Below are 24,934 nucleotides of genomic sequence, written 5' to 3'. Positions count from 1 at the left end.
AGTCGTATACCAAATGACTTACCCGAAATCATGCAGATTTCGAGATATAATACATAGTTTCAAAACTAACTGCAAACGAAAACATTATTTAATCTTTTCATTAAGAGTTTTTTAAAGAAATCGAAAGTAATAACACCCCAAAGTTAAGAGTAAAACTGGATTAAACTTTGGATGAAATCCAAAATGTCTCCCTTTCCTCGTCAATGTCAAGTGGTTAATATTGATGACCAAGCAAAAATGTGCTTAATTCATTTTATTTTTTTCATTAAAAAGACTTACGCGGATATTAAAACTTATATCCAAGAGTGATAAGGGTGAGGTTTAAATGATGACATAAAACCCTACTTAACCATCATCCGCAAACACCATCCCCCATTTTTAACTATACATTTACGTAAGCAGAAGATTACCGCGTAGTCGTTATTCTAAAAGAAATAAAATGTCCTTTTCCAATAAAGATATACTTCTTTCCTAGTATCATATGACAACATGGATAGGTTATATTTAACGAAACATAAATTTCATGATAATTGTTGCATAATGTTCTAAATATTTAACGCATAGAGAATTTAAGGGATTTTTGCAGTCATTAAAATAGAAAAATTGCAATATTTTCCAGTTATGATTGACATTAAACATACTTGAATTGTTATGTATTATGTATACTCATAATTTCGAATATTGAAAGGCATTTAATTCATCAAAGATAGTTGATTTTTTTTAATTAATTTAAAGAGAGAGCTCTGAATAAAAATAAACTGAACAATTTATAACAAACAAACAAAAAAAGAATTGAACTGATTTCTATAAATGAGGTTCGCTTCGTTATATATTAGTAAAACTTATTTAAATATTAAAGCAAGCAAGCAATAATCTGTACAAAAATTCTATTTCAATTGGGATTTTTTTAAGAAACACACTCAATTTTAGGGAACATTCTAAAATGGACAAAAACCAGGAGAATTTTAATTAAACCAGTAGAAACTGGAAAAATCCAGTAGCCACCCATGTAATTGAATCTCATTCATGATTGTTTATTTCTTCTTAAACATCAATATTTTCCACATAAACACCGAACAACACTTAGGTTTCAAAATACACAATTATTTTAGCTTTCTGTAAGAACATTTTGTAAATATATTAATGATTACTAAATAAACAATTCCCTGAATTTGAAAAAAAAAAATAAAAAGTAAACCTTAAGAACATAGATTGTGTGACTCAAAAAGAAGAAATAAAGGAAATGGAATTTTACTCGTTGACGAAACTTTAAACAATTCTGAAAGGAAATAGTTCTTATCGCTCTTAGGTTCTTATTTTCATTTTATTTGGGAAAATTTCATTATAAATGATAAGATTTATATCTGGGGGGGGGGNGGGGGGGGGGGGGAGAAAAAAACGTACTTTTTTTTTTTCCTTGCTACTTTTGATTGACATTAAACATGCAATAACTTTCGAACAAATGGGAATTTTTTTTTAAAAAAAAAAACTCTGATAAAATTATAATACGAAATGGTCCTATATCAACAACTCAACTGTAGTTGAATTTCAACGGACAGTAAACTAAGATTTTTTTTATTATTTTTTATACTACAAGTTTAACAATTAATATTCTTGAACCAATAATCAAATCGTAATTTATTTTTTTATTCCACCGGACTCATTATACACTTTTCGACACATCGTCGTAATTTCAAGTTTCTAAGCCTTATAGATTTCGAGCAGCAAAGCAAAATGTACCGTAAAAAAAACAAATGATAAAAAAAAATTCACAAAACAGCATTTAAAATTTTAATAACTTTCGAACAAATTAGAATTTTGAAAAACAAACTCCGTGTTTAGTTTAAATCGTGGCTCTTTCAACGTGACAAATTTCAAGTCTGTAGATGCATTCCTGCGACCTGTAGAGCGGACCGTATGGTATTTTTTTCAACGAGTTAGTTAATTCTCGAACAAATTATCGAATGTTATTCTTTTTTATTCTTATACACTTTCCTACACACCTTAGTAATTTCAAAATTCTAAGTCTTTTAGTTATAGCGCAACAATGCAAAATGTAACGTTAAATTGAACACCGAAAACAGCGTCATTGGCAGCGGTTTCTTTTTTGTTATTTCGAAATTTGTATCGTAATTGCTTTTACTTCGAAATATCTGGACTTATCCGAACAAGATAAAAAAAAATTATAAGTCTGTTAATTCAATGAAGTGTGAAAAGAAACTTAAAAGCCTGCCAATTCAACGAAGTGTAAACTCCAAACAAACAATTGCAGTTTTAAGATTGAAAATAATATGCATGACAAAACAAAAATTTTACAATGATAATAAAAAAAATAAAAAAAAATTTTAGAAATATTTTGTCAGGTGGTATAAGGTATAAAATATAATCATAATTTCATTCAAAAAAATCTTTAAATTTAATCGTGGGTGTTGTGTTTATCTGAGAAAAACAAATCCTCTGATAGAGGTATTTTAATAACTCTTTGGTATCTAAAAATAACAGATTACACTTAATGTATAATTTTGAATTTTTGTTAAATACCAAAAAAAAAAAAAAAAAAAAAAAAAAAAAAAAAAAAAANTATTAATGCCAGGAAAAATCAAAAACGCAATTAAAATTTTACGAATGCACAGTTATGAAAGGGGGTGCACGACACACCTAAATTAGTTTTATTTTATTTTATAACCGTCGCTGAACAGTCGACCCAATTTAGGTTTACGGCTACTAATGTTCAACTCCGTGACCTTGTAATTTTGAGCCCCATCCGGAAGACAAGTATTGAGATTAGTATTGAGATTAACTCCTGGATCAAGCATTAGGAAAAATTCTGCCTTCATGGAGGACTTTTTGATGGAACTAACCCGCATTCGCGTTACATGGAGAGGATAATCACGAAAACCGCTCACGGTTAGCTTGTCGGGAAGGGGACTCTAACCCATGATCCGTCTACCACTGAGGATATTTTACGTCGGCACTGTGGTCGATGCGAGCCGGGTGCAGAATTCAAATCGAACAGTTATCGCCGGGATCGAACCCGGGTCACCTCATTGGGGGGCGAGCGCTCTATCCCCTGAGCCACCATGGCTCAAAACTAGTTTGATTGCCGCAAGAAACAGGATTAAAAATTTATTGCTAGAAACACTTTCAAGTTATCACCGATAATAACATTGATTTTTATGTTTTCCCGCCTTTCTGTCATTTGTCAGGTAATAACATCGCTTTTGCTTTTAACTTGTTTAAAAATAATTTTGANATATATATATATATATATATATATATATATATTAAAGATGGTCGATATGAATCATCTAGTGTAAATAATCACATTCATACAAAGACACTGCTGTTTTTATTATTAATAATATGTTCGTTATTATTTCATAACTTCTTTTAATATTTAATTGTTCATTATAACTCATAACTTCTTTTGGAAAGAAAGTGAGCAGTCAAATCCATGAAAAAATGGCGAGCATAAATTGGGTTACTACATTGACTCAAATTCGAAAAAAATGATCGTTGTGTTTAAAATGATGAAACACCCATATCTATTGTATTTCTTTAGGAAATGAAAATTACATGACTTTTTTAAGAGTTAATAAAAAGCACACACTTTATGTATTAACGAATGTAATTTGAAAGAATGTAACCACCGTTATTCTTTTAATTAAAGAAAAATATTTTATATTCCTATTAAAAAATCCCAATTTTTATAACAAAAATATCTGAGACGATATAATGACTAAAAAAAAAACTTCTCAAACGATATTTTTTAAAGCATTCAGTTGATTACATGCTTCCGAAAATATCCTTAGTTTAATGCTTACACTGCCGCTTATTATTCTCAACACTTTTTTTTCTCAATTTTTCATCAAAAACATGCAATGCAAAATACAATATACACTTGCTTGGTAAACTACTATACATTAACACTTGCTTGGTAAACTACTTTTATTCATTTCTGTATTAAACATTGGCCGTAAGAAAAATATTAAAAAATATATTTTAGCCCTTTGTCCAAAAAATGATTAATGCATCCTATTATGTAAAATACACATGATAATACGTAAATCAGTCGAAAAAGAGACGTTACAAGCTAAATCTTGAGAGGGGGATGATTCAGTGCAACTTGAATAACATAGGATCCAAAACTTTGAGCAAACAAATCACAACGAACAAAGTGGGATCACTTTTGGCTCAGGGAATAGGGCGTTCGCTTTCCAATGAAGTGAACGAACATGGTTCGAATCGAAGGGATGGCTGGTCGATGCTGACTTAAAATATCCTCAGTGGTAATCGGATCGAGCCCCCCTAGCCGTCAGGTTAACCGTGGGAGATTTTCCTATCCATGAAACGAAAATGCGAGTTAGTTCCATCGAAAAGTCCTCCACGAAGGCAAATTTCGGCCCATTACTTGATCCAGGAGTATCCTTGTCTTCTGGATAGGATTCAAAATCACAAGGCTAAGGACTTGAACATTAGCAGTCGTAATCCAAAATTGCGTAGACTGTTCAACGGCGGTTATAAAATAAAAGAGATTATTTTGATCAAGGGGAGATTTCACAGAAAATTCTGAATTTTATTTAGCTTGGATAAAAATAATGTTCTGTGAGAGTTAATAACTTTGTGTGTTCATTCAAAATAAAATAAAAATTTAAAAAATAGATGTATTGAAATTAAGGAGCGGAAGGATAATTTCTTCAACAAAATAATAAACAAACACCCACCCATCCCTTTTTTGGAAAGCTACCAACCAGACATGCAATAATAATACGATCACAAATATTCAATATCATCACCCTACGAGACGATATTAGACGTCCATCATAACTGTATTCACAAATATGGCTTCGCTTTCATGGTCCCCAAAACCGATACCCATCTCTCGTTCCCTTTGAAATCATCCCAAAAGGATGGGAAGTCTATCCTATAAAGATCTTCCTGTTCCACCGCGTTGCCATGGGAACCATACGTAGATGCCATGCGTGAACCTCGATAACCGTATGTCAAATCATCCTGGACGAAATGAGTCATGGCGCAACCACTTGTTATTACAGAACCCTCTTTTCCAGACTTAAGGATATCAGAAACTGCAAGCTGTCATTCGATCGCCAAGATGATTTACGGAAGGGGGCTATCAACCGATAACTTTGCAGACAATAGAAAAATAAAATTTATGTCAAGTTTTCCTTTTCTTTTTTTTTTTCTTTTTTTTTTTTTAGCAATGTGTATTACTAAAATGCAAAGTAACAAAATATGATGCCAAAGTTTTTTAAGATAAATTCACGGCCAATACAATCTTTTTTTCTTTCTGTAAGTAATATATTTTGTGAAGACGACTTTATAAGTGGTTGTCGTGAAACGCACAAGATAGATGTAACTTTCTCCTCCCCCGATGTAAAAAATTGTTTTCTTTTCAATACACTCAACTGTATTTTAAAAATGGAATTACCATCCTTGCACTTTTTTGATGCTGATCAAGCAAATAAACCTACAATAAACTAATTGACAAAACTGAACTGCATTCAATTAAAAAATTGAAATTAAATATCGATTTATACTTAAATAAATATAAAATTGTTTTCAACAGAGAATGCTGAATATAGTCACAGTCCTTCCCAAATTCTATATGTTGAGGGTGACACTAAAGCTCATTAAGTCAAATTTTTTACCTTTAGGCAATTATTGATTATACAAAATGTCGGAACAAGTTCTAATAATTTAAATTCCGGACGTAATTTTACATATTTTTTTTAATTTCAGAATTTTGTGTGAAAGAGTTAATAATACCAAGTTTTGTAACATTTAATGATAAACAAAATTGACCAGTCAATTCCACTGACTTATTTAATAGACTAAATTACATTTGTTTTAATAAAATATTACTATTTTTTGACGAAATCAACTTCAAATTTAAATCTAAATTTTTCAAATTTAATTTTTTTTATCCAGTTAAACAAGTATAACTGCAAGATTTTTAATACATTTGTCGACAAATTTAAATAGAATAACAATCTTTTTTTTAAAAGCAGATAATTCAAATGAAAATTTCGAATCTTATAAATTCGATAATTTATGTTCTTTACATCTTCTTATATCTTTATATTAGCTTATGTTTTTAATATTATCTTATTTGTGTTATAGGTAGTATCTATTTCTTTTTATGGAAAGCGAAAATAGCTTCTGTTAGATCAGTTGTTTTCATTTAATGTAAATAAATGGCGTTTACAGACAACTCATAAGTCCATATACAGCCAGAGCATAGAAAGCATACTTCTTTTACAGAAGGTGTGACTAATATTTAAACCAAATATTAAAATTTTTATGCAATGAAACAACGTAAAAATAATTTACAAAAAGGGTTTTAACCCCTGGAAAAATTTCCTGGATAAAATAAAAAGAAATATAAAAACATGACATTTTTTTAAACTTTTTTTTCTAGTTTATTATATTTTAGATACTGAATTAAGCCTAATTTAAAATAATACGTGCGAGAGTACAAAATAAACTTGAAAGCAATAATTGCCCTTTGAACCCGAAATATCAGTTCTCCTAAAGATTCGTTAAAGTCCGGTAAATAGTATTTTTTTTTTTTTCGTTATTAAAATAAAAAGTTAAAAAGAAAGAGTTTTCAAAAACTTGTTCAAACATCAATCATTGTAAAACAAAAATTAAAAACAGTATTTTTTAAAAAAAATAAAAAACTTACCTTATTCGGTTCAATTGTCCTATCACTAGTTTTAATTTTATCTTCCGTTCTTCGTCCACTGCAACACAAGAGAGTCATAGTCAGTATAAAACAAAAACACTACACCAACAATAACAGAATCGCACACATCATTCAACACCAACAGCCTCCACAAACACCCACCTTTTCCGAACGAAGTCACAGCTTGAAATATTCAAGTTAGTAAATCACCAAGAGGACGGAAAAGCAACTCGGATCCCATTAAAAATGGCCCACCCTAAGCGGCTGGCGCGGCTAGAAACACCCGTCACTTCAAGTAATTCTAATCCGTGGCCACCCCTGCCGCAGGGAAGGGAGGGATGGGAAACAATTGGAAGGGTACAATAACATGCATTCTTCAATTTCTGAACTAATCTCACAATTATTTAAAAAAGAAAAAAAACTAAACCGGTTGAAATAGTTTTCTTTGTCAATATCATTCAGAAATTTAACTACAATAAGTGACATTCAAAAGGCTTTGTGAAAGAGTTCATTATCTCGTTCAATTTCTGAAGAGGATGCTGAATATCATAAATCTGAACCATCTATAGCACTAAGTAGTGTTATTCTAGCTATATTAGTAAGTATTAGATGTAAGAGGGAGGGGATGTTGTTTGAGTCGGGGAGCGTGGATAGAAAGAAGGAAATAATTAAGATCTCAAGTGGTCACTCATAAGAACAGGGAAGTTATAAAAGAGAAGTTGAAGGTCGTGATTTCGGATGAAAATGATATGTCAGCAAGCGTTTTAAGCCGAAGAATAGTGAGAATAGACGCGAGTTACAAGAATGCCAAGATGAAAGTACTTCAGGAAACAAAAAGCTTTTTAACTTGAAACGTCTACCCAATACACAATTAAAAAACAATAGAAAAAATTAAGAAAAAAATATTTAGTTTAGAAATTTTTGACTTAAAAAAACATGAGCACATTGCACCCAAATCCAGGGTGCAGAAATTCGCAAAATAATGATAAGTGATAACAGAAATAAATAACAAGAAAAAAAAATTTTAAACAAATAAAATCTTATTTATTTCAGTACAATTGAAATAAAAGAAATAGGTGAGATTGGAAGTGCCGGTTTGCGCAATTACTTCACCTCAAAGTGATAAACATTCTTAATCTAAAATTTTCAAATAAGAACTTGAATGATTAGAAAAACTTCTAAGATTTTCTGTGATATGTTTAATTCGGGTTTGATAATGCAATGCTTAGTAAAAAAAACGTCTGGGCGAATGTTAACTTTTTTAAATAAAAAATAATAATACATCAAAACAAAGAGGAAAAAATGCAGAAATAAAATTCTATAAACGGCACATATTTTAAATAACGTTTAAACGGCACGTTTTCTAATTCTTAAATTTAAATATTTATTTTTTTTTAACAAAATATAACATACAAACGCACTTAAGAAACCATTTTTGAATATTTTTTTATTTATTTATTTTTTTTTTTTTTTTTTTTTTTTTTTTTTTTTATAGATAAAATATAAGATTGCCAACACTTTATAATACTTTTTTTTCACAAATTCTTCTCAAACAACTATTTTTAAGCTAATTGCATGCCATCAACTTAGAAATTAAAAGAAAAAGGAGAGGACAAAAATCAGACAATTGATTATAAATGATTGAATCATTTTCTAATTTCTGTAACTTAAAATTATTTTTTTTTAATAAAATACAATGCACCAACGTACTTATAAAATCATTTTCGAACTATCAAAATTATTTTCTTTTAATTCTAAATAATAAAAAAATGCTATGGGAACCAACTCACTTAGGAAGTCCTTTTCTAACATTCAAGAATATTATTTTAATTTTACTTTTAAATAAAATTAAACACACCAACACGCTTTAAGGAGAAACAAATAATTTTTACAGCAACATTTAATTACTCATACGTACAATTTAAAAGTTAATTTAATTCAAGAAAATATGAAGATGCAATTTATATATAATTAACCGTTTAAAAAAGTACAATAACGAACGAAGAATTATGTAATTTAACTGAAATTAAAGGAAACAATTTCACAGCTTCAATTATTTCAGCAGTGTTCAAAAAAATAAAAAAAATAATTTCTTAATAAGGAAAGGATTAATCTTTAAGAGCTGATAAAGATGAAAATAACAGTAAAACCAATACGATTTTTACTTCTGCATTTTTATTTTTCACTTTCCGTAAACCGAGCAAGCAACCACAGAGTATCAATCAAAAGCACTTTTTTACACAATATATCAAAATGTCAAACACGCCATTTTTAAACGCACTTCAACCACTTGAAACTAAGCACTGTTAAAATGGATAAAACGAAAAAATTTTAAAAAAAAGTCAGAAATGCGATTTTGCTTTCGCCATTAAAAATACCATCATTCACAGCTTATTTTATTTTCCGTATTAACCTCTTGAGACTCGCACTTTAAATAGTGGCAGAAAAATGCGATTTCTACTTAGAAATATGTAGTTTCGAAGAAAGTGAACTCACAAATGCGATAAAATATTTTCAATAAAAAAAATCCAACTAATTAAATTCAATTACTTTTTTTCAGTTATTCTTAATTTTATCACACAAAAAATTCTGAATTTTAATTTTTAGCATTTTTTTGTACATTGTAGGATATTTTCTTAAAAGTATTTTCTTCACATTCTGATTATGAAACAAAATCCAGAACACTTTCATGTCATAAAAATGAACAAAATTTACTTGAATAAAATTTCTTATCTTTCTAACAATTTTCCATTGCAATTAAAAACTCTGACCATTGAGAGCGAATCCAATTATAATTTAACTCAGACAATCGCTTTGAAAACGCATACAAACAGAAATAAATTTTAATATTTTTAATCGATAAAAATTAAACTATTTAGGTGGATAAATATAATTTTATACTTAAAAAGAAAGCTAAATAAAGGCTTAAAATGGAAATAGTTCAATATAGAAACAGAAAAATAGGAATTATTGCAGGTATAACATTCATGAAACAAATAAAACTGAAAATGAAAACATTCAACGATGTCTAGGTCAAATAAAAGTAAGTTCCATTTAATAAAGGTCAGTTTGACAAATAATTTGTTTGCTACACGTAAAATGACAACAACCTTGTTCATTAAAGGCCTTAAACACATTTTCTTTAGTTGTTGGCAGAAATTTCAGTTCTGACTCACAACTTTTGAAATAAATTACAATACAACACATAAACTAGAAAAATAAAAAGATAATGGAATGCGCTTATTCATAAAACATTTTATAAAATCTTTTTAAAATGAGAAATCAACATACACATTCTATATAAATTTGAGAAATGAAAATTTAAAATATCGCATCGATAATTTACTTCCTCTAAGTCGAAATAAAGATAAATCTAATAAATTTCATAATCTTGTAATTTTATCAAAAAAAATTTTTCTCAAACTATATCATCACAAATGCTTTCACAATCTAAAAACAAATATAACGAGATAACTATAAATACTACTAAGTAATTTTAAGTTTATTATTAATATTTTATATTTAAAAAAAATGTTTCTTATTCATTACATTTTAGTAACAATCACTAAGGCAATTTTAAAAGAAATAGAAATAATAATCATTTACACATTTTCAAATTCTACTCATTACTTCATTTATCATTAATGAAGCTTAAATTTTATTGACAAATTTGTAAATATAAAAATTCTATGATGACTTGAAGTTTAAAAAATTAATTAATAATTTTAAAATTAATTAAAAAAATTTCCAAAAAAATTTATTATTCATAAACAAAACCATAAAAAAGCTTAAATATTTTTAATCATTACTAGTTTCTCGTTTTTGACAAACCAATCCTTTGGCTCAATTTTTTAGCGTCATTTAGATTTAAAAAAATCATAGTACCCCCAAAGCAGAAATTGCTCATAACTTGGACGAAAGTCTCAGAACTATTTATAATTTATGTTCTGCAGAGATTGAAGCATAACTATTAACCCTTAACGGTCTCCGGAAGTAATAACTTAAGTTCACATAACTGTAATTGATATAGTAGTTATTCCCAATTACAATATCAATTATCCATTAAATAATTATCAGTAAATATCAATAATTGGGTAAAACTACAATATCAATTATAAAACTAATTACAAGTTAATTGTTATTTTACAATGTGAGTGAGAGATTGCCGTCATATGGGCAACATTGAACCCAGTAAGTAATAGTACAGTGTCGACTGTAAGGCGACATTTGTCCATTAAGGGTCAACATGTAAGTCCTGCAGAAAAAGTTATTTCACACGCTGTTTAAATGTAATGCGATAATTTCATATGTAAAATAATTTTTGTGTCATTGTAAAGGCTTTATACATAATTTAATAATTAATTAATAGAAGTTTATTTATTTATTTGATTTATTTTATTTTTTATTTATTTCTTTTTTGCAATTTTTGATGGTAAAGTAAGATTAATCGTCATAAAAAATAATATATATTTTTAATAGTGAGAGTATTTAATTTTCGACGGTACCCGTAGAAAATTTGTAATTATTATGCGTCCTGTATAATAATTACAAATTTAATAGAACATAACACACAATTTTATTCCTTGGATTGTTTTTTAAATAATATATGTGTAAAGAGAATTTCGATAAAGAAACACGAAAATTCAATAATAATAAAAAAATTTAAAAAAAATTTATAAAAACAACAATTATAATTACTTTCTTTTTTCTTGTTTGCGTGTCTTTCATTTACAACACGTAATACTGATGATGCTTATGTCCTGAATCAGCTTAAATTTAAGTAACTTCCTTATTATGTGGGCCTTAAATAAAAGACTTAATGACGATCAGATGGGTTTTGACCTCAGCGTACTCATGAAGTGTCACAGCGACGTGTTGATGAAAGTCATTTTCTTAATTGACATAATCATTGTCCTTTATTTTTAATATATATATAGAAATTGCGTCAACACTTTCTTCACAAACAAATTTATATCCTCCTCTTTTACAGCCATGAACATTTTGTGTTATAAAATCCACTTATGCCAAATTATTTATTTAAATTAGTATTATCTGAATTTCATCTGGATCAAACTCTGACAAGTTTTCAAATGATACGGATTAACTTTAAAAAATAAACAAATAAATGCATAGTAAAATTAATGACGTAATACTTAATATAGGTGTGCCAAAGCTACATTCCGGGGGCCAAATGCAAACCTTTGAATGGTCAATACGGGCCCCTGTTTTCAACTAAAAACTTATTGAAAAAAATTACATAATTACTATGAGAAACATTATAAATGTCTTTCAAACTGCTTCAAAATTTTAAAAAAAATAACTTTAAAAAATTCAAATGTCTTATTTAAAAAATCAAAAAAACTAGAATTTTTAACAGATTTTTTTTCTTAAGGCATTTTTAAGAATTAAAACATGACCCAACTAAATACATTTCAAATACTTGTTTAAAAACTGAACATATAAGTTAATTGTATTACACTGTAAAAATTATAGTAAAATTAATTTTTCCTCAGAGGAAGTTGAAAACCTAGTTACATTTTGATTTTATTTCAAAGTTTGCAAGACTTAATATTTACTTACTCTTAATTTTTTTACATCAATAGATATTGTTTTCATTTGCACTTAGGAATAGTTTAGTTCTCATTAATTGTAATAAAAGCTAAATTCTTTACGGCACGAAAAACTTCCTTTTTTTTTTTTTTTCATCCGGCCCTCTTGCAAAGGAGGTTGTGTACTCCAAATTAACTAAAATATAACAAGAACCTAAACATTTGAAACGTTCAGAGAATTTTAAAATATTGAACAATATGATTGCTATGTAGAATATAAATCTAAACAAAAACATTTAATCAGAACAAACAAAACATTAAATCATTATTATGCATTAAAAGGAATTTTTTTTCTTCTTAAATACTTAATAAATAAAGGAAACACTATTCACGACAACAGGTGGTTCTGATAAGGTTCCCATCACGATAAAAAGCGTTTTGATGTATGATAGATTTTATCGAATAAATCGTGACTAAAAAATGCAGGTGTATTGAAAGAAGTTAATGAATTGTGAGCACGATGGAATTTATTAAAAATCAAATATTTATGTGATTTAAGAATATTCACAACCTGTTAGTACTTCAAATGGTTAAAGAGAAGAACTTAATAATAAATTAAAATTAAAATTCGTTATCAAAATAACTCAGTTTTATTCAAAACATTCATAAATATCTTAATTACTTTATTTTATAAGCTTTAACTTAAAAAAAAAATTTCAAAAATCATAACATTATCTATGAATTTTCTTAATGCTAAATTAAAATTAAGAAATCGGTTAAAAATTATTTGTGAGAGATAGCGTCATTATTATTTATAATATTTTCAATATATAGTCAGTAGGTAATTGCCGTTGGTCTGTCATATGACCTCAGTGGATTGAAGATTAAAAAGTAAAAATTTCAAAATAATTTAAAAATGGTAGTAACAAAATAAACCAAGAGAAAACAAAAGAAAGTTAATAATAATCAATTGCCCAATTGATCTATCATGAATTAGAAAAACCACAGTATTTTTATTTTAAAATGAGTAAAATGCTCAATTTTTAATCTCATTCTTTTCGTCATTCCACCGATTTAGAATGACTTATAAGAGTGGCATATCAATGTTTCAATTAATTTAAAATATTACAAAATTAGTCTGTCACGCATTAAGTAAACAACATTTTAAAATAACTGAAATGTAATGCTTTATTCCATAACCAGCATCGTTTTAAGTTTGACCCTTCAATTACAGGATTACTTCCAACGGGAGTGGATTTTTCATTCATTTTGCAGATGGGGGAAAGTACAGCATGCACTATGCTTGCATTTTTCAGAGACAAAAACACAGTAGGTGCAATTTATTTTTCAAATTTCAGAACTATAAATTGAAAATAAAACATGTTTCTAAAAACAAAATTCATTAAAAAAAGTATTTGTCACTACAGTACTTTTTTTTTAATAACATTCATTCAATTGGAACATTCATTAAAGTAAACAGAAGTGGCTACGAATTTCCCGCTAAGAAAAATGTCTGCATAAGGAATACCGGGTAATTTCACTTTACAATAATAAAAAAAGCAACCAAAGGAAATTTCGGGCAAGTGTATCCCGGGCAATTAACATTTTATTTAATAACCAACGTTAAACAGCCGACCCAATTTTTGAGATTATGGCTAGAGCGATGCCAACTTGCTCGCTCTGTAAAAAAATATTTTCTAATCGTAACGAAATTTAAATTATTTTTAATTTAGTATTTTTTATTTTAAGTAATTTTTCCACCACTACGTATCAAAGATTCAAAGTATGATATGAAATGCAACTTAATTGCTGCGACACTTTGAAAGAGTAGGCGCATTTACTCTTACTCTACAAGTTTTATTGCTTAATTTGCTACCAATTTATTATAACTTTTGCAGAAAGCGGAGCAGTCGGTATCCCTGCGGCTACCTAAAATCAACTACGTAGCCGTGTTATTTTGAGCTCAATCCAGAAGACAAGGGAGCACTTGGATCAAGTATTGAGAAAAATTTGCATTGAACTTTTAATGGAATTAACCCTCATTTTCATAGAGGAAAACCCTTAAAATCTACTACGGTTAGCCTGACAGCAAAGGGACTCTAACCCATGATCCGTTTACCACTGAGGATATTTTATGTCAGCACTGTGCTCGGTGCGAACCGGGTGCAGAATCTGTATTCAACAGTCATTGCTGGGATTCTAATCTAGGTCACCTTATTGGGAATTGAGCGTGGCTGAAAAAAATTGGCAATTGCTAGTCTTACTCAAAAGAGCGGAAACAATTTTACACGGTACGGAATTATACTTTAATTTCTAATTTATTGAATTTTATCGATCTTGTATTTCATAAATAAAAAATATCTTAATTACAATACAATAAGCCAATAAATAATAAAATAAAACAAATACTATAAAATTATGTTTTCCGTTACTTTTAATTCATTACTTTTCATTTCATTTTATAACTAGTTAAAATATAGCAAAAACTATTTTATTTTAAAAACAATAACGCTTTGAGAAATCTTACATTACTTAAATGATATCTTAAATCTTCTTTATCACCACTTAAGCAAGACTTAACATTTATTTTATTATATCTAATTTTATCATCTATTTTGCAATACTTGAACAAAACAAAAAAATATATATACTGTGTAACGTTTTTAAGAATATTTAACACCGAAATATTGCATTATCTAAAGAAGAAACCCAAACTCTGTTTTTTCCAGATATGAGAGAGACGTAATAACTTATATAAATGAGGCATTGCTTTATCAACTGAACTTTATAGGGACCCCTGGATTAAAACAAGAAAGGAGAAGAAGAAAAAAATCATAAGCACCTAACATTTTCTGGTGCTATGAAAGGGAGAAAAAAAATATGGGAAGGGTTCAGATTATGTTATCATACGATCTAGCCGAAATGGAAAAGAGAAATTAAGGATTCAATGAAACATAAAACGAGAATCCAATTTCACAGTTGAGTAGGAAGTGAAATATTTCTTAGATAACTTTTTTTTTTGTAATAAACGTCGATATTATTTCAGGAAACATTTACTGACAAAATAATGTATATTTTATTAGAGAAATAGTAGTTTCCTTTTGGTAGAAACGTCTTTTTTTTTAATTTTAAATAAACTAATTTTATTACAGTTTTTTATTGTTACCTTAATTAATAACCCCTAATTTACACTGAGTTTAAATTTAGGGAATATGAGCATTATTAAATAGTAAAAAATAACTAAAAAGTTTTTAAAAAAAGCTGCATATTACAATTGCTTAAAAAAACAGTTTAATTGCACTTTCCTCTTTTTTTTAGGTTACATTAATGACTAAAATATCTATTAACTGAATGTTTTAATTAACTTCTTTAGTGATTTGACAGCCCTTTGTGGGTCAAAGCCTTTCTCAGAATATTTTTGCATTTCAACTATTAAGATACGTGCAGTTTTCTTTTTTTTTCCCCGGCGCATAAAACTGGAATTGAAGACAAGCAAACTAAATCTTAGAACATTAATATTCCAGCCTTACAATTTTATGCATCTATTTTAAGACATTTTAGTTAAGAGATTATCCACAGACAAATGATTACGTTACAAAAGTGGAAGGTGATGAGTGAAACAAGCAGGGGACTTTAAAATAATTTCCAACGTGTTATTGCCAACAATAAACTTTTTGAGGAAGTTTATAGGTCCTTGTAACTATAATCTTGCATTAAAAACAACGATTATAGTCGGGTGAAAAAAAACAAAGAGTAAGTAATCTTAAAATTTTTTTCAAAAATCAATTTTTCTTTTTAATTGACTCGACAGTCCTTTGTGGCCGTTATACTCTTCCCCTTGCTAGCATGTTCCAGTTTGTTTACTCTTAGTGCTTTTAAATCCTCATTAATGTAGTCTACTCACCTCAGTTTAAACATGCCTTAAATTGGGTTCCTAAATTGTTTAAAATTAGAAATTCTGGAGGTTAAGGTTGATGGATGTATTCGTCAGATGCGTCTAGCAAATTTGATGCGCTTTACTTAAAGCCTATGACGTAGATGGGACACTGATGTCCCTTATGTATATATATTTTCGGAAGCTCTAACTACAAGCAAAAATACATTTTGGTATTTTTTATTTTTAAAAACTCATCTAATAGTTAGTAAAAAAATGTGATTATCGGAATTACACTTGAACTAAAACATACATCGAAAAAAAAAGTAGTTTGAAAAAAAAATTTTCATTCATAATCAAAAATTTATCAATAACTGATATTTCAAATTAAAGAAATTTCAATGGTGAATATTTGTTTCTCTTAGATCCAAATAACTGCAAACAAGTGCAAATTTGAAAAAATTATTCTTTGGAAGTGAGCCGTATTTGGAAGATTCTACAAAGAAAAACACTGGTGTTTCATGCTGTATTTCATAACCATAAATTATTAAAATGGTAAATATAATATTTTTTACTTTTTAGACTTTAGTTAATACAAAAAAATGAAAATAGTATGAAAAATATTCTGCGTCAAAGGGTTAAGGTGATTAATAATATCTGCCTTTCTATAAAGCTTGCACAGTTCCCTATTATATCAAGTTTATGTACCATTGACATTCACTGTATCCAGAATACTTATCAAAACTTTTCTTTTAAAGATAGCTGGTCGGTTTTTATGTGTGTCCATGAACCAGGTTTCTGAATGATAGATTTATTATTTTTGATGTTCGTTTTACAAAGTTTAACTGTCGTCCAATAAAACAACCATTAACAACATAGTAATTTTATCTAAGCACATAATTTGTTCTCACTCTTAGCATTTGAGCCAGGTAATTGACGTCAGAATTCTTTTTTAACTTACTACAACTAAATTATAATTCCGTAAGCTGGGGGTAAAAAAAAAGAATAAATGAATAAAAAGTTGCTTTTTAACGCACAGTTACACTACATAGCCAACTGAACATCAAATTTGAACTTAGGGAATCTTTAGGCATATTTTAATGTGAAGCTGGTCTCTTTTTTGCATCGATAATAGCCTGGCAAAAATTTCTATCAGTGTTAGATAGATAGTCATAGAAATTGATTTCTAGGTGTCCATAGCAGCTGAAGTGCGTAGTTATAATCTGCGTTCTAATTCGACCCAAAGGTGTTTTATGGAATTTAGATCAAAGCGTAGCTACTTTTTAAAGTTCTGAGAAAGACAATTTAGTTTTTGTACACCCATTTTGTGAAACCATGATTGTGCAAGCCTCGATGTGTGAATGATGCGGAGTTCTGCTGGAAAAGAAACAGGCCATTCCCTAAACATTGCCAGAGATAGAATAGCAAAATTGTCCAGAATGTCCACACGCAACTCAGAACTCTATTGCATAATACAATTGGATACATGAACTAGTTCATGCATCCAGATGCAAAAATCTAGGCCTATTTTTTGCATCTTTCCAGATTTATTGGCAATTACAAAATATATTATACGAGAGCTAATGACTCAATGAATAGCTGGTTAATGATTTTTTTTTTCTTGCTTCAATTGTAGGTTTAACTTTTTTTAAATATTTACCCAACATACCAGTACAAAGTCAATCCCCTATTTTTGACTACAAGATAGCAAATTTCTGGTATATCATGCATAAGTCAATCACTAAAAAAAACAAATATGAAAATTTCTAAAAAAAAACTTTAATAATTATTAAGTCTACNCTTTTTTTTTTTTTTTTTTTTTTTTTTTTTNTTTTTTTTTTTTTTTTTTTTTTTTTTTTTGCTTCAATTGTATGTTTAACTTTTTTTAAATATTTACCCAACAAACCAGTACAAAGTCAATCCCCTATTTTTGACTACAAGATAGCAAATTTCTGGTATATCATGCGTAAGTCAATCAGTAAAAAAAAACTTTAAAAATTGTTAAGTCTAAGATAATTTCTCCAGTTAAAAATATTGAAATAATCTTGAATAAATTATCTTAACTTTTCTTATTTTTTTCTGAATGTAATTTTAAGAACTGTTTCTAAAAAAACCTTTATAAATCAAAAAAACATGAGAGAAAATGCAAAATTAATTGTACATAACATATTAAATATAATTTTTTAAAGGGGTAAATTGATACAGATCATATCTATCTCTTTGTTTATAATGCATCCAAAATTCACGATCAACAAATATCCACCTTTATTAATGGTGTATAAGTTAACCCCCTGATTTTTGCAACTTTTGGACACTTGAAATTTTGACTTATACACCAGGAAACACGAAAATCATTTAATATATTTTAAATATTATTGCTTTTTTTATAAGATAATTTCTTTTTTATTAATAACTTTTTCGGTAATGCTAAATTTAACAAAGGATTACAACCATTCAAAAATAAAATTTTTTTTTTTGCCAAATTGTCATAAAAACTAAAAATTTAAGTTACCTTGAACAATAATAGGGCAACATACATTTTTTACCTTTCAGCATCAATAAAAAGTGAGTTCGCTTAATTTCTTGTGAAATGATGGTTATGGTAATTGATTCAATTAAAAGATCAATTTAAAAGTAAAATAACTTTGAAGCAATTTAGAAGAAGAAACACACCACACATTCCATCATGCGACCAATATTTTCTCATTTTAGTTTCCTCTCCAACAAAATCCAATTTGAGCACTTAAGATAATGGCAGCTACAACTAGATTGTTTTCATCGTAAACTGGTTTTAAACATTGCATAGGCATAACAGATTTTTTTCTATTAATTGGAAGAATTCTTCAAAAAGAAATATTAAATCTATGACATTGCTTGAAATCCACAATTGAGATAAATGATTCATCAATAGTTAGAAATTGAAAATTTCAAAATTCAAGTACAGCAAATAAAATTAACTTTAATTAGAGATCTTCTGACATAAAGGACTTAGAAAAGATATGTACACTACCAATTTATTCTAATAACTTAGAAAAGATATGTTACTACTAAATTATTCTAAAGATAAAGACTTTTCTCTTTAACTGGAATTTTTTCACTCTTTTTCAATTTCTTTTCCCTAAAAAAACAGTATCACTTTAGCATTAACAAATAGATCCTAAGATATCCGAATTTAGATCATTTCAGATTTCTAAGGAGAAGCCTTACTTTCAACAAAAATAAATAATAATAATAAATAAAATGAAAAAGAAATATAAAGGCAATTGCAAAACAAATCAAAAAAATTTTAATTATCATGATATAATCATGCTTGCTTTAGCAACTCTTGGCTAAAATTTTTAAACAATTCTTAGAGTACCTTGAGTGAGGCATTTTGAAACTGGTTGTCTTCTGTTGCTTGCAAATATGTAAATTAATTTGACAAGTTCAGTTGATTTCTCAATTATTACTAAAAAAATTTATTAAATCATATCAATGATCTCTCAATCCCTTTAATGTAACATTAGAAAACTTTCAATGTTAGTGAAAATTTTTAATATTTTAAAATTTGGACAAGCAGCAATCTAGATCCTTCCAATTTAAATAACTTTCTTTGACTAGTTTTATCTGACTAGCTGAATTTTTGCAGTATTTCCATTCCAGGGAATATTTGCAATAAATTAACATTAAATTTTACATTTAAAGACTCATTTTTTAGCTGCTTGGAGAAACACCAGTTTTGGCTCACAAAATTTGAAATAAATAACAGTGCAACACAAAAAACAAAACAAAAAATAAAATTAAAAAATTAAATAAGCTTTTTCGTAATATATCCTTTCATGATTGATTTTACAAAGATAAATACTTGAAATGAAGAATGCACAGGCACTTTCTGATTAAATTTGTGGGGGGAAAACATACCACATTGATAGTTTTCTTTTTCTAATTTCAAAATAAAGTAAAATTCCAGAAAAAAAAATTATAACCAAGATGTTTACAATTTATTTCTTAATAGCTTAGGATAATATTAAAATCCTTCGTTGTGTAATAGCATTAACATTGAAGAAGAAAAAAATATGTTGAAATTCTGTTAAGTTTATAAATGTTTTGTTTATTTCAATAATTCAAATGCAAATTTAAAAAATAAATGAAAAATAAATGTAACTTAATTTTTCTATCAGATTATTATTTTAAACAAAGGATTTAAATAATATTTAGGAATACAATGATAATCACCAGAAGTTACTTAGTCCTCTAGACATTTTCTACATAAACAATTTACCCCCATACCCAGTGGCAGAATTTTTTTGGGCTTTCTGCGACAAACCTCTCTAGCACTAATATCTTACTGTAAGATACTTATCATAATGACAAATATACATGTTACAAAGACATTTCTTTTCTCTCTGATACGTGTAAAAGGAATCTTTTGAAAATTTAAGAGAAATTTTTGTTATATAATAGTTTTGGAGGGAAAAAAATCTTGTGAAAATTTTGGTAGAAAAGCAAGCCAACATTTTTTTACTTCATTCCTTATTTTTCATATTCCTAAATATCTTTATTTCCTTCCCCTCTGATGCGCGAAAAAGGCACCTTTTGAATATAATTACGGAGAAAAAAATCTTAGAACATTTCTGCAGAAAAGAAATTTTTTACTCCATTATTACTTATTTTTCACAAATAAGAATAGAAAAATCATGAACATTTCTTTCCCCTCCGATGTGCGAAAAAGGCATATTTTAAATATAAATTTAGAGAGAAAAAAATTGAAAATGTCTGCAGAAAAGAAACAAAAAATTTTTACTTCCTAAAGGTAAACTCTTTCTACATGAACTCTGTTTCGCCTTAATTCTGTCACGGGGTCCCCATATATGTATTTTTTTCTAATTTAAACACTTTATTCTAAGGAAATAACATGATTTTCTCATTACTATATAAAAATTTACATTTTGTGTTTATTTTTAATAAATTTTGTAAAATATGCTTATAGTACATTTCGGAAGAAAAAAATTTATTATTATTATTGAAGATTTAGTTTCTCATGTAAATAAATGCCTTGTTTTAATTGTAGTCCAACTGTGCTTATTAATAAAGAAAGGAGTTAGCCTAATCTTTATTTTTATTCCTGTATTTTCTATCGTATTTTAAAATTAGTATAGCAAATACTTATTTCTGCTACCAAACATAGAGCATCATAAATCAGAAAAAAGAAGGGAAAACAATGCACTTATTAGACATCAAGACTCGGCATCTCAAAATGAGCTAAAATGGAACTAATACACTATTTAAACAAAGCCCACATATAGAAAGAACTTTCAATTTATTGAAATTTGATAACTAGGGGTGTATAATATATAGATATATATATATTCCTTTTTTTTTTCTCTTTTGCTTCAAGTACTACTTTGAGTTATTAAAGTGTTTCTCATATTTAATTTTTTAAGCTTTTAGTAGTAGCATATTAAAGAAGAAAACTAGGGAACAGAAGTAGTTAAAGGGAAATTTTTTAAAAATGCATTTAAAATAGAATTAAGAACGCATTTTTATGGGAAGCAAATTTATTAAAAAATGCATTTTTTTTATTTAAATGAAAGTTTTTTTTAAAATTTGACAAGAGGATTGATTTTTTGATAATATTGATATTTACATGTCAAAAAACAAATCATTTGAAAAATGTTTTTGGAAAGTAGAAATGTTAGCAACAAAATATTGCATCAAATTATATTACTATTTAAAAATAAAACAAAGAATACAAATATAAAATATAAGGTGACAAAACTTACTATAGAAACCTCAGTTTACCTGAGTTAAACAATATAACTATAACTATGTCATTACTTATTAGTTAAGTTCAGAATTCTCATTAAAAAAAACCATAACACAAATTTAAAGTTTCAGATGATCTTTTCGCATTCATATCTCTAAGCAATTAAATGGTATTTAAAAAATGAGAAATGATACAAGCATTAACTCATATTTACAACCACAATTATAAATTTATAAGACCCAAGGCAACCATTTAAAAAGAACTGTAGAATACTTAGCATTAGGTTAAGATGGCTTGGCCATACCAGGAGAAGACCAGAAAGTAATGCAGTTAAAATAGCCATTTTAAAAAATCCTATGGGATCTCAGGCCAGAAGATCGCCAACTAGATGACACTTTAAAAAACTTAAGTGTCTGTGAAAGTAAAAAAATAGGAGACCACTCGCCATGGATAGGAAACATGGGATATTATTGCATGTAGTTAAAGCAACTTAGGCCTGCAAAAGGCTATCTTGCATATAAAGACAAAGTAGACCTTTAAAGTCTTTTGATAGAAGACTAAATTTTAAAAAATGCAAGAAGCGTTAAGCACATGAATGATAGTAAATATATATAAAACACTTAAATATGCATACGCTTAAATATGGATTTTGAGTTAGGTCCAAAATAAAAAGCGCACCAACAATCTGTATTTTGGTTGTTTGAATAAAAGGAAATGATTATAAATCTACAACTAATTAAATTTGTAACATTTATTTAAATATTTAAATATACTTTTATCCACTGCCAAAGCAATTAAAACAGGATTACATTGCCACTTCAAGACATGCTCTTTGAACTTTATTTGTTGGACAAATTTGTTGAGTGTAATATACCATTTTCATTACATGAATTACTAAAATTTTTGTTGTATTTCATTATTGTTTCTATGAGAATTTAACATGTTCAGCCCTTTTTTTTTAACGATTATGTTAGCTCTTTCTACATACAGATTATTATTATTGACATATTATTATTATTGACAAATTTTGATGCAATTTATTAAAAAAATTATATCTTAAGTTATAAAAGAGGACATTAAAATTCAACATACTTCTCTCCCCCAGTGTCAGAACTTGTGAGACTAGATGATTCAGATTCAAAGCTATGAAAACTATTACAATTATCACTGCGATCTGACTGCCGTCTTGTTAAACTGTTATCTAAAAGAAATAAACAAAAATTTAATATAAAATTAACAAAAATAGAATTAGAATTGAAAATCAATTATAATTAAGTAAATTTTTTTAATCGCTAAATGTTAGTAAAAACTAACATTTTTAAAGTAAAATTTGTTAATAAATAATAACATCTAAGCTTCACAAAATAATGTTAATTAAATAATAATAAACTTATTAGAAATATGATTCAAAATGGATCCAATTGTATGTATATCAAAAATGTGAAAATTGCAAAAATAAAAATAAATGTCATAGATTTATTTTTTTCTCTCTCTCATAACAGCAATTTTAAAAACAATTCTATCTATATTTAAAAAAAAAAATAAGTAACTGTAATTGCAGTTTTAGAAATTTCTAATTTATGTGATTTTTGCTCTCATAATGCAAATATCATTCAATAAAGCAGTATGAAATTTTCATTTACTTATAAAAATAAAAGAACATTCTGTTCAAATTTTTACTGATGCAAATATTAGTTTATGAACAATTGTATGCCAAATTTGAAACTTCTTTTGTGTTAGGTAATCTATTATAATGAAAATTACTAGCATAGTGATTTTTTTCAGTGGTGCACTTTTACATCTGAAGGTGTGAAATACATCTAACTTTGATTGGATTTGATATCTGTTTCGGAGTAACTGAATTAAAATTCATTTATTTTATTTTTGTTAATTTAATGCACAAGAATCATGGTAAAAATTTTATTTAAAAAGAAATATTTTGAAATTCTTAATTTTCTTAGTTTTTCTTAACAAGATGTTTAAAAAAAAAAACATTTTACCTTCTATAGTTAGGTGAGACTGCATATTATAAACCCCATTTCTTTGGCCCTGTAAAATAATACATTCATATAATAAAATTACACACTTGAAAAAAATGAAATCTATAAATGCAAAACATAGAATTTTTATAGCAATTCTAAAGAAAATTTTTAATTTTCACTTACATTACACTTCCAATGCAAAACAGTTATAAGTTTTAGTAAAGCAATATAACTTCCAATAGTAAAACTATATGCAGTAGTCTCAGCTTAATGTCATGGTAGATAATGTTATCAATCAGTTACTGCTATCAAAATCACTGCCTGAATTTTCTCTATTTATTTGTATGTTAAAATCATTGCTTTGTGAGATCAATATATCGTTTAAGGTCATCAATGCTTTCATTTATTTTCAAAAATTGTTTTAATTGTCAAAACAAGTTCAAAAAGGATCTTATACAGCAGTTCAAAAATGTTCAAGAAGGCTCCAGAAAATGGAAGGCTTATGCAACAAAAAGTTAAAAATTTAGCGGGTTCAAATGGGCAAAGAATATGCTGCAAGAATTGGTTGCTTTCAGCATTGCAGGACATGCAAAAATACTGTTTTCATTAATATAAAATTGATAAATTGATCTAATTTTCCTTATTGTTACCAATTGGTTAATATTATCAAAATCATTGTGTTTCAAAGCAATTGTATTAAGCGGAGACTACTGTACCAAAAATTAAGTAACCAAAATATAAATTTATGATAATAAAAATTATATAGACTCATAGGGGGCATTTTCTATTTTAAAAAGATAATTTCAATATATCACCGTATAATAGTATAAACAATAAACAGTCTCAGAATTATTAAAATGGGAATTTAAAAGTTTTCAACGCAATAAAAATTTACATGATAAAAAAAATACAAACTAATTTTAATTAAGAGGAATAGATATTAAATTTCAGAGATTAATAGCAAATAATGAAAAATATAAGGGCATTAATTCATAACGAAGTAAAAATTATAGCCAATTGATAATCGTAACAAGCAATGTTAGTTAGCTCTTTAATTATTTTAAATATTTAATTCAA

The 24,934-nt window shown here is 27.4% G+C and overlaps 1 protein-coding gene across 4 annotated transcripts in view; it reads right to left on the bottom strand.

Annotated features, from left to right (window-relative positions):
* LOC107438520 (pleckstrin homology-like domain family B member 1) overlaps positions 1-24,934 on the bottom strand; it is a 102,928-nt gene that overhangs the window by 19,041 nt on the left and 58,953 nt on the right. For all 4 annotated transcript variants that reach the window (XM_043046479.2, XM_016050826.4, XM_071181547.1 and 1 more), the window contains exons 13-15: positions 23,876-23,924; positions 22,968-23,076; positions 6,707-6,764 (exon numbers count right to left, since the gene is read on the bottom strand). In XM_043046479.2, coding sequence (XP_042902413.2) covers positions 6,707-6,764; positions 22,968-23,076; positions 23,876-23,924 — 216 coding nt within the window. The remainder of the gene's footprint in view (positions 1-6,706; positions 6,765-22,967; positions 23,077-23,875; positions 23,925-24,934) is intronic.

The sequence above is a fragment of the Parasteatoda tepidariorum genome, chromosome 5 (genome assembly GCF_043381705.1).
Source record: "Parasteatoda tepidariorum isolate YZ-2023 chromosome 5, CAS_Ptep_4.0, whole genome shotgun sequence".
NCBI lineage: Eukaryota > Metazoa > Arthropoda > Arachnida > Araneae > Theridiidae > Parasteatoda > Parasteatoda tepidariorum.
This window is presented reverse-complemented; position numbering and strand designations above follow the sequence as displayed.